The sequence below is a fragment of the Etheostoma spectabile genome, chromosome 16, assembly GCF_008692095.1.
Source record: "Etheostoma spectabile isolate EspeVRDwgs_2016 chromosome 16, UIUC_Espe_1.0, whole genome shotgun sequence".
In the NCBI taxonomy this organism is placed as follows: domain Eukaryota; kingdom Metazoa; phylum Chordata; class Actinopteri; order Perciformes; family Percidae; genus Etheostoma; species Etheostoma spectabile.
The window spans coordinates 5691258-5702752 of record NC_045748.1 but is presented as its reverse complement, the minus strand read 5'-3'; the positions used below and the strand labels follow the sequence as shown (position 1 = coordinate 5702752).

Genomic DNA, 11495 nt, shown 5'->3' with positions numbered 1-11495 from the left:
TCCTCAAGGTTTTTTTTTTAGATACGGACTGAGGCAACGATAATACCACGGAAGAGGGATCAAATACTGCAATTTTACACAATTTTACAATGTTACACAATATTTTTGACCATAAGACTTTATGTGTATATATGTAAAACATTTCTAACAAAGTGCTTCTTTGATTTTCTTTAATCACACTTGTACAAATCGAATCAACAGTTTAACTGTGGGGGACTAATCAGCTCTTTGGGGTCATGGTGTTGCATCAGTTCATCTATCAACTATCACTCTCAATCAAAACAGAAATGAATTAGCAGAAGGGATCACCACTGTCCGCAAAAACAGGATTAAAAACCGTCTTTTGCAACTGAAACAGCAAAATTCATATAAAGATAAAAGCCTTGTACAGCTGAATCCAAACCATGCTCTGTTCACTGTATCCCCCCCCCCCAATAGAACACATCCTCCTCCTCAGGAAAATATGTTGACATTCTTGGCGACACACTCAGGACTTCCCACACTCTGACTCACTGAGTGTTTGGCCCTACTTGGCTTTCTGCTTTGCTCTTATACAGAGGACATCACATTCCCCCTACTGCTGACACCATCCAAAGAGTTGGACACTAATATCAAATTCTGTGATCAATATTTAAAATGGCCAAGCCCCATTTGCCGACCAAAGGTCCCATGGACTACACAGAATTTAGTAACCTCTCATCCTACAGGGTTTAAACATTTTGGCAAAGGAGAGGGGGTCATAACAGTTCACATAAACTCAAGTTCAGCACAATGAATTTTCACTCTTTTTCTGTGGTGTTCATACCAGAAAAGACAGATTTTAACATGGTGGTCAATGTCTGATGTTGCTTCAAAATCTAACCCCTTTTTGTAGTAGATTTGTGTAATCATTTTCTCAGCCCTAACTAATTGTTCACATTTACTTAAAAGGACAGACACCGTGTGATCATTCATTTTCAGGCAAATGGCATTATTATCCCAAGGACAAAAAAACAGAACTTGACTTACAAGCAGGTATGTATAGGGGTTTAAGCCTCCAAGGTTGGCCTCCTTCTCTGGATAATAAAATAGTGAATAAAGCAGATAGCAAAAGGAGCCAATCCAGACATAGCAGGATATGAATCCTTGAACAAAATCCAGACTTAAAGCCGGATTCACAGTTGTTTCACAGAATATTTAAGTGGGACGCAACAGTAATGCAGAGAGACATTAAAAATGGTAAAATAACAGAAATCCAGTTTGATTGGAAGGTCCAAAACTCTAAGATGATTTAATGGATGTATTTCTCATTTATGCCCCCCTAGTGTATAATAGCATCCAACGGGTTTTCATTGACAAGAAAGTAAAAAAGTATGTTAACACGTTATTTTAATTTGAGTTTAATTAGTTTTTTTGTTGACATTAGTAGTCCAAAAATCTGTGTATGAAGTTATACCAGAATGAGATTTAAGTATACAAAACTAAGACAAGAAAACCTTTCATTTTCAGTTTAACTCTTACCACACACACACACGCGCGCGCACACACACACACACACACACACACACACACACACACACACACACACACACACACACACACACACATAAAGTGATTAGATAGCTTTCTTCAAAAAGAAAAGGTGTCATAGGCGTTGATGTCAGTGGGGACAGTGGGTACCAGATTTCAACACGAGTCATTTTGTACCCACCACTTTTTTTGAAAACCTCGAGCTCAATTTAGTAAAAAAATATAAAGTTCATAACACATATAATTCTTGAGCCAACAGATCCACAAAAATGTCTATTCCCACAGGGCAGGCAGAGACACAGCCATTCTGCTGCTGCGCTGGCTACACTTCTTCTTCTTTTCCTTTTGTAGTTCCTCTCTCTGAGTCTGATGTTAACGTCGTGTCACATTGTCAACATGCTACATGGACACGTGAAGCAGAACATAGTGGGTCATATGTCTAATGCTTTTTAAAAGCTTAAGTTTTTCTCCATAAAACGTGTCAGACGTCACATTTTTGTAAAGGGCCTACATTTTTATTCATTTACATTAGTAAGCTACAGGACAGGGTCTTTCAAAACTTGAACTGTGCAAAAGAGATCAAAAAAGCCTGTTTCTGAAAATGCACTTCCAAATGCGTCTCTGTCCCCGGCACATATCAAACCAGCATCCTGCATTACTGATTCACACACGCTTACACCCTATCGGCATGAGGTCACAAACAGACATGGTAATAATGTGTTCAAGCAGGGATGTAAGCGTTGGATTTAAAGTTCTGCTGGTGTTGAGATGGCGAACAGAAGCGAGCTGCAGATCAGATTGGTCACATTCTGCCCACGCCGACACACCCAGCAGAGACATCTGACAGTGAAGATCATCTTCCATTCAGCGTGCGGCCATAACTGAACGCTTAGAGAACAGAGTCTGAAATGGACCTGTGGTTTAAAGGTCACAGGTTTGATTCTGAACTTAATCTACTGGGGAAAAAAAACAAACTTGGGATAATCTTTGAACCATGAGCCAATAACTAAAAGGTGAATGCATACCGTAAATGCAGTGTTGAAATGATTAATCAATTGGTAATCCACATGGAAATCAATTTGTGGCAATGAAGAAAATAATCAGTAGTTGCAACAAACACCTGCAGGCCTACAGTATGAACATGTCCATTTTCCCATTAGTGGGGACTATCTGAATGTGATGTCCTCCTTACACAATACTAACTTGTTAAGTCCAAAGTGAATAGAACGCTAACTTTGCCACTCCTTCGCCAAGGGTGGTGTCAATAAATGTTAACTTAGCACATCCCTAAAATGTCATGCATGCCATTGTCATGCGATAGCAGCAGCTGGGGGTGACTGTACTCAACATGTCCATATGGAGGAGAGACACAGGTATGCAAACCTTTGCATTCACATGGACGTACACAAAACACAAACACAACATGTTACAGTCTTTGGATGTCGACAAACAATGCCCCAGCCGTCCGCAAACCAGAGTGTATTTGTTATCAGGAGAGTAATAATAAGACTAATATAGTGTTGCTGCATTCACAGCTGTACGTGCTAAAGTTACCTTTGCTGCATGTCAGTGGCTCTGCCCTCTCCTCTACGTCTCTGTCCCGTCACTCTGCATTGTTTACTATCCAACTGAGCTCAAATGTCACGACAATAATTTCAAAACCAGCAGTGTTCACTAGAGCTGCATTCCAGTCTCAAGTCTCTGTGAACCTTAAACCCACTCTCTCTCTCACACACACACACACACACACACACACACACACACACACACACACACACACACACAAACATGCCAGAATGTCCAGTAGGTCCAGGACAGCTGCTGCTAATTTTAAATGGCATGCAATGCCTGGCATGCCCTAGACCCCCAGACCCCCTGCTACCAGACAAACCACACCCCCTCTTCCCCCTCAAAATGACTTTGCCCCAAGCACTCTCCCCACCCCCATAAAGTCCATAAACTGAGCCTCCCCCAACCACTCCAATATTCCAAACCTAAGACACTAATTCAGAAAGACTGTTTAGCAATCACATGTGACGTATATTAATATGCACTGAAACTGATGCAATGACTCACTTGACTTATCGTACAGTAAACAAACAGCTGTGTCATTGCGCTGTCTGCGTATACAGGATTTCCAATAGAAAAGAGCGGACGGGGGAAATCGGACAACACTTTTGTCTTTTCAGTCAACTGGACCAAACAAACCAGATCCCACGTTAACTAAACAGAAGCAAACATCTGCTGTATAGGCGTGAAATATTAGATTCAGCTGCTCTTCTCCAGGGCTGGAAAGTTGTGTTCAGTTTCCCGTCAGACAGATCATGTGAACACCATTACAGTACAGGGATGTGTCTCATTTAGTCAAACGTGTCTGATTGCGAGGAAATAACGGACACAGGGACAAACAATCTCCTACAGTTTATCCAACAGTCTGCAGCAGTTTATCCAATTTCCTGTACTTGCTGTAGTAAAGACAAAATTGTTTGAAATAAAAGACTAATCTGTAAAAAATAAACTACTCACTGGAAAACTGTAAGAACTTTAAGGGGGTTGAAAAAGTTATCATTGGAAACCAATAGTGACCACGTATCAGCAACCTAAATCAACATTGTACATATTGTTTTCTAGGGTTTAATACTGTCAATATGTCAATCTCAAAGTAAGTAAACTGCACAAAGTGAACCTACTCATGCCTGCAAGCAGCCCAGCCCCCCACTCTATTTACCTCTCTTAAGCCCATTACCCCGGCCCTCCACTGCATGCCACAGCCACAAATCTCAGCATGCCAAGGTCTAGCTATAGCATCCCCCCCACCTTTACCCTGCCCTACTCACATCCTTCTGTTGGACCTCACTAAGTGGATCCAGAATGACCCTGAGTTACACAGATTACTTCACAGGGCTCATCCAAAGAGATCAACCTGTGGTCAAATCCTGGAAATAAAACAACTTCTAAGTGCAAACTAGCCCTGCAGCTAATTATACTCACAAAGTAGCAAGTGAGACAATAGGCATAGAGATTTAGATTTTGAGCTGAAGGTGAACACACATGCATGAATGCACATGCACGCACGCACGCACGCACGCACACACACACACAAACACACATACACAAACAAAATCAAACAAATACCCACAAGGCTGCAGACCGTCTGGGGCCAATTCTGAGAGGAGTTAGGAAGTGGTGCATGAGGAGTGAGATGACGGTGGTGTGTGTGTGAGTGTGTGCTTGTGTGTGTGTGTGCACGCACGCGTGTGACGGGGGTAGCTAAGAGTCCATACGGCTGAGGTCATCTGTTTAAACATATCACACACACTAGACAGAAGTCAGTGAATGAGCACACGCGCACACGCGGCACCACCACACACACACACACACCACACACACACAACAACAACACACACCACACACACACACACACACACTTTGTATGTATGTATTTTGCCATGCTGTTTGTGTCGGCAGGCCGTATGGGCAACAGCTAATTAGAAAGCTCAAGCATTCACCATTCATTTGCGGATCTCAAACCACACAGGGTTTTGGTGAAAAACACCACAACACCAACACCAAACACCACACACACACACACACACACACACACACACACACACACACACACACACAATCAGTTCTTTTGGAGGGACCCTGAACAGGCTGTACTTCCTCTGATGGCTATAATTACATGTTAATAATATACCAATTACAGGTCTGAATTTAACAACATGACATCACAACTGTTTCTTAATCAGACCAATTAGTAACTATGGAAACCTGCACCGCTGGCAGCTGACAAGCCGTAATCACTATCAGACTGTGGGAATCTTTGAATGTGTGGTGGACAACTAGACCAATTGACTCTTAGATTCAACCACTGGCACAGGTCCCACCCTTTGTTGTACTGAATGATTAATGCTCTTATTGTGTACAAAACAAACCAATCAGTGATACTTTTGTTTAGTTATGACTATAACAAAACTTAAAAACACGTGATCCATGTTAGAATTAGCTTAGTTAAGTTTATAATGGGATCAAATGCAGGGTTCACTGCTTTCCTACGAGAGCACAATTTGAATTTGCTCAGCGCATCGAGTAATGCTGCTCATTAACTATACCTCTGTAGCCGTGATTGGTCGTAGTGTTCTCCAACTGCTTGGGGTCAGATTTTCAAATGCATGTTTGGTACTCATTATTCATTGCCAGAACCTTAATCGTTCAGAATTGGGTCTGGATTTCCAGGCTACTGCTTTCCTTCTTCATCAATAATTAATACAGAATGGAAAGTACTTGCAGTTAAAAAGTTGCATATAGGTATTCAAGTCATACAGACATAAATACTGTATGAAACTTGAAATAAGTCATTGTATAAAGTGTTTTGAGCAATTGTAAACACTTAAATATCCCGTTCAATTAATTCCGTAATTTCCCACTACAGTCTCACTACATAAGTGGGTACTGAGTGGATAGGCATGTTGTCTTTTCTGCTAAGCTAAACACAAAAGAAAGGCCTGGTGATTCACAGCCATTAGTGCCATGTTTTATTCATGAGTCACACAGCACACAGACCTGTCTTGTTGGCGTTATAAGGACAGCTGCATGCTACCTGACAGCATAGGCTTATCGCATAGCACCAATTTATGGGTGCTCACGGGCACGCCCTTTAAAAAAAAAAAAAAACAGTAGTCAAAAAATGTTTGCATTTCAGAACCTTAGGAGACGGACAGCGGCCGACAAGTTTAACTGGCCAAAATCGCGATCAGCTTCGTGGGAAATTAAGAATCAATGGAGCAAGGGACTGACAGCGACATTACCAATCACACTATGACAGATACTTCCCTTAGCTCCGACTGTTATGATTTTCGTTGGGTCCAATAGATAAAGCATGGCAAGGAACTCAAACTTGTCATAGTCCAAATGGCACGTTGAGTGTTCAGACGGCTTGGATACGGAGAAGACTGGTCCAACACTTGGCTCTGACATGAGAGGAAACATCCAATTTGGCTTGAGATCTGCTGAAGTATTGATGAGTTCTTAAAGTATCAATTATTGATGAAATCATTAGCATGTCAGCAGCAGAGCTGAGACAGTGTGTGTCTGTGTGTACACTTCTCTACAGGGGTTCTGTTCTGTCAGACTGAAAACATGTTATTGTATACAATAAATATATAAATATATAATAGATATTGCTTGTCTTTGTCATTTCTGGCTTTTTTATTTGCTAGAAGAAGAGGGAACATTCCTTATTTTAACTTTATTAGTACAGTAGCACACACATTAAACACAGGCCTGAATGATGATTGAATTGTCAAGGTGAGGGGCTTGGTGGCTTGCTCAAGAGCACCTTGGCAGTGCCCAGGTGAACTGGGATCTCTCCAGCTACCAGTCAACACTCTGTCCATATAGGGACTTGAACCAGCAACCCTCCAGTTCCTAACCCAACTCTGTACAGACTGAGCTACTGCCACCCCCAGGTGGTCATTGACAGGAAAGAGGGGAGAGAGGCAAAGGGTCGCAGATCGGATTTGAACCCAGGCCGCTGTCGAGGACTCGTCCTACATGGGACGCACACTTTACAGGGTGAGCTAGAGGCTGCCCAATGGATTGACAGTCAGAAGAGGTTTTATGAACTCCTTGCCCTTCCCTTTGAGATGCCAGCTTCTGTATTTACACTGAACCAGCATTATTTGGCTGAGTCTGTGGCTTACAGAGTGCTTAGCTTCCTCAGAGGTTGTTAGTAATATTAGTGTAATAGCAACCCTTCTCTATTTAAGTGCCTAGCAAGGCTTGAAAGCTATTGGTGGCCTTTTTGTCTTTGATATAGTGTGCACACACAGAGCTGCGACAAGACAGATGCTCACTTGTATTTAACGCCTGGATCTTTTAATAGTAATTCAGGAGATAATTAGACAACATAGAGCTTTTTTTTTGTAGTGTTACGCCAGCTGCCTCCAGAATATTCTGCTACGTTTGTTATTTTTCTTGGCCCGATAACATAATCAATGATTTTGCAGGGTTTCGCCAAATACAAGTGCAAGAATGACGCAAGAAACAGAAACGCGTGTTCCTCTCTGCTCAAAATTGTGAGAACTTTCCACTCTCTTTCTTTAGTTAAGTGGCTGACTGGTTTAAGTACATGCAGCCTGGTATGGCTGCCATGTTTCAACGTGGCCAAAATAGTTTCTCCATCTGCTGCGGCTGCTGCTGCTGCTGTTCACCCTACTTGTGTGGATGACTGTGTATGTGTATGTGTATGTGTATGTGTATGTGTGTGTGTGTGTGTGTGTGTTCCTGTGCCTCTGTGCGTCTTGAGTGTGTGTGGTATGCTGTGGTTGCTCGCTGGCGCCAAATTTAGTCCCAGGCATTGAATTCTGGTAACTGTTGCTCTGAAGTCCTATATCTGTACAGAGCCAAACACTTCCAACAGATGCCTCCGAAACTTAACGGAGGAGTATCAAAACGTGTTCCGGACCACCTCGCGGCTAAGATCATCCTACCTTGGAAAGCAAATACATGTCCACCTCAAAACCTTAAACAACTGTCCAAAAGAAACAACCAAGCAGATCTGATTTTCCAACAACTTTTCTTAGAGTTGGTTTCCTCCGATGAAAAAAGACATGGAACAAGATGAGAGCTGACACGAACAGCAAGACAAACGCAGCAGCAGTGCAGGGCACAGTGATAGTGAGGGAGTAAAATACAGTACATCACAAGCACTTTGTTGGAAAATGGGTGTAGGGGGCTATGATGTCATGCTGATGTCATGCTTTAATGTAACAACTTAAAAGCTACAATGCTGCAATTGTGAGAATCCCCCAAAAAACATGCAGTGGATATTTTTTTTTATTTTAGCTTTTGTCACCTCGGTTAGCATTTAGCCTCTAAGCACAGAAGCTAAGGTGGATGACCAGTAGCTAACTTGGTGAATGTGTAATGCAGATAAAACACACTGGATGTCAGTTGATAAAGGAGCCAATTTATCTTCAGCTTCTGTTCAGGTTCATGCGTTATAAGTTCATGTGTTATAGGTCAGTGGCTGAAGAAGCATTAGAAAACACGAGGACAGGACCACCGCTGCTCTATGCGTTTTCAGCCAAGGGGTCACCGTGATGTGTAGCCCCTCCACTGTTGTGTTTACGATGTAGGAATTCATCAGTCAACGTTCCACAAACCTTTTTTTTTTGTGATCAAATTTTTTTTATTTAAAAAAAGTGCAAAACATTGGTCCAGATGACAACAGACAGAAAAGTACAAAGTTCAACCAACTTGAACTTTGGTATGGAACATGGAGACAAAAACAGATACTTATGCCCTCCCCTCTATGTGTTTGAGTAAAATGAATAATGTGACTATAGGTAGAGAGAGAGAGAGAGAGAGAAAGAGAGAGAGAGAGAGAGAGAGAGAGAGAAAGAACTAAAGAAAGCAGCACTAACACTAAGAGTTGCAGGAACTCTGAAGTGCTAGTTAGGCGAGATATTGTACTTCCAAAGTCAAGGTGAGACAGGGTGGCCATGAAAGCGCCCACCCAGACAAACAGACAGCAAAACACAGAAAAAAAAATACAAAGAGACAAGCAAAAAAAAACTTAGGTGAAACACACTCTGACTTACCGCCAAGGCCTGCAGCCTCTCTTTGTGGAGCTGAGCCTCCTCACACGACATCCTGAGGGGGGAAGCGAGGGGAGAGGGGGGGGTGAAAGGAGAAAAAGTACGTGAGATCTGGGAATACTGAGTCCTGGAGTCCCTCAACGAGAGATAGAGAGGCGGTGAAGGGGAGGGAGGTGGAGGAGAGAGGGAAGAGAAGGAGAAGAGGAGGAGTATCCAGACGAGGTCCTTCCTCAGCAGTAATCCAAGCGGAGAGAGGAGACAGTGGGAGAAGGAGCTCACACTGATTAGAAGCAAAGATCTCTCATTCACTGGCCATGTGCCTCACACTCAGCCTCTCTCTCTCTCTCTGACTCTATCACCCACTCTTTCTTCTGCGCTCTCTGTCTCTCCTCCCATTTGTCCCCTCCCTCGCTCTCTTTTTTAGGCATGAGCCATGTGTGATTAAACAGCTGGGAGGAGCAGCTGAGAGGGACAGAGAGAGAGAGACAGAGACGGGAAGGGGAAGTAGAGAGTGATGGCATGAATTTAAGTGGGTGTAAGAAGAGGTAGAGAGACAACAAGGAATGAGGGAGAGAAAGAAAGAAGGAAGAAAAGCAAAGTAAAATTGCAGAAGTAAGGAAAAGGGAAGCAGTGATTTGTTATATTTGAAAGCCGAGAGCAGAAAATGGGAAATGGAACATCAACATTTTTCCATTATTTGTTCCTTTTATCTTCCAATAGCTTAATTTTTTTCTTATCTTCACTGGATTTCGGCCTATTTATTACTGAGAGAAATCAGTAGATCAATATAAACACTACTCCCTACTATCACAAACGCTGAACACTCCATTCTGTGCTAAAAGGAGCAGTCTACTAAAATAGACATTTATACAAAAGGTACAAATGACTATTTTCTGTAGGTGAGATAAAAAAACAACCTCAGTGGCAACTTTATTTCAAAGAATGTAATATACAAGCTAATCAAATTAGTCATACCAGGCATTTCCTTTGGCTTACAATTGGAAATCTGCTTACCACAGTCCCACCTTAGTCCATACTCTGAAGCACAGAATACTGCGTGTGTTTTTAAAAACAAATTATGTCAAAAATAACATGCCTCAATCCTCAACCACAAAAGTATCCTAAGACAACAGCAGGAAACAAAAATACTTTACATCTGAAAAAGAAACCTTGTTGTCATGTTTTGGGACAGAACATGCTGGCCAACTCTCCTCCCAGCACCCTCACCCATATGTTATATGATTTAAACAATTGTTGATGCAAAGAGCTATTTTAACATGGCATCATGACTTTGCGTAAATATACACGCCAACTTTCTTCAGTTGAGTGGCATGTTATCTGTACGCATTTGGAGCTATCCGTGTGTATGTCTAAGCTGTGTACAGCGGGTGTACTTATATACACCACTTGCTGTGTTATTGCGAGAAGAAAGCTATGGTTGACTCTAGGAAAAGAAGGATGGGGTTGGGTTAGGGAAAAGAAGGACAGGGTTGGGTTTAGGAAAAGAAGGACGGGGTTGAGTTTAGGAAAAGAAGGACGGGGTTGGGTTTAGGAAAAGAAGAACGGGGTTGAGTTTAGGAAAAGAAGGACGGAGTTGGGTTTAGGAAAAGAAGGACGGGGTTGGGTTTAGGAAAAGAAGGACGGGGTTGGGTTTAGGAAAAGAGGAAAGCAGTTGACTATAGGAAACGTGGCATGGAGGACACAATCCCCGGACTCCTGGGTGAAAGTAATGTGTTTTGTCCATCCACTACCCCAAACCACACTCGCTACACGGATTATTGCGGCATAAATCCACACGCCATGAAGGTAAAGTAACTCAAAGGAGGCCAAATGGCGTGGACATACAATGTAAAAAGCGAGTATGCATCTTGATACCACGCCACTGAAGTCCTACGGATTGGCGTGTCATACACACGCCATTTCATGAGATCAATCTGGCTATAGCTATGCTACAATGTGCTATTGTTGCTGCTAATCACAGGCCCCCACTGCACTGTAAGCTAAACTCACATATGTTTTTCATTGTGGGGGTCATGGCATATGGTCGTCTCATTTTTAGAAGTAAAACTTGCACATAGCATGTTAGTATTGTTTTTAGATATTCTAATCTTTTAATAAAAGTCTATGCAGTGATGTCGCCCACACACAAACATTCCTACAGCTGTGTCTTTTTCTTCTATTTCTGGTCACCCTGGCCATACACTTATCCCAGCGCGTTTTTAAGTGACATCAATAGAAGCCTTGTACTTTAGAAGAAGAAAAAAGAAGCAGTATACAAAAAGCACTTCTTGTATGGATCGATGCAGAGGAACATCAGTGGAACATCTTTCTAAATACAAACTGCAAAAACACCCCTTTATGAAGGCAAGAAACACCTCCACA

General features: G+C 42.2%; 1 protein-coding gene across 2 annotated transcripts in view; it reads right to left on the bottom strand.

Moving 5' to 3' along the window:
- Positions 1 to 11495, bottom strand: part of palm2akap2 (PALM2 and AKAP2 fusion) — a 104854-nt gene that overhangs the window by 84771 nt on the left and 8588 nt on the right. For both annotated transcript variants that reach the window (XM_032538968.1, XM_032538969.1), the window contains exon 2: positions 9117 to 9168. In XM_032538968.1, the coding sequence (XP_032394859.1) occupies positions 9117 to 9168 (52 nt within the window). The remainder of the gene's footprint in view (positions 1 to 9116; positions 9169 to 11495) is intronic.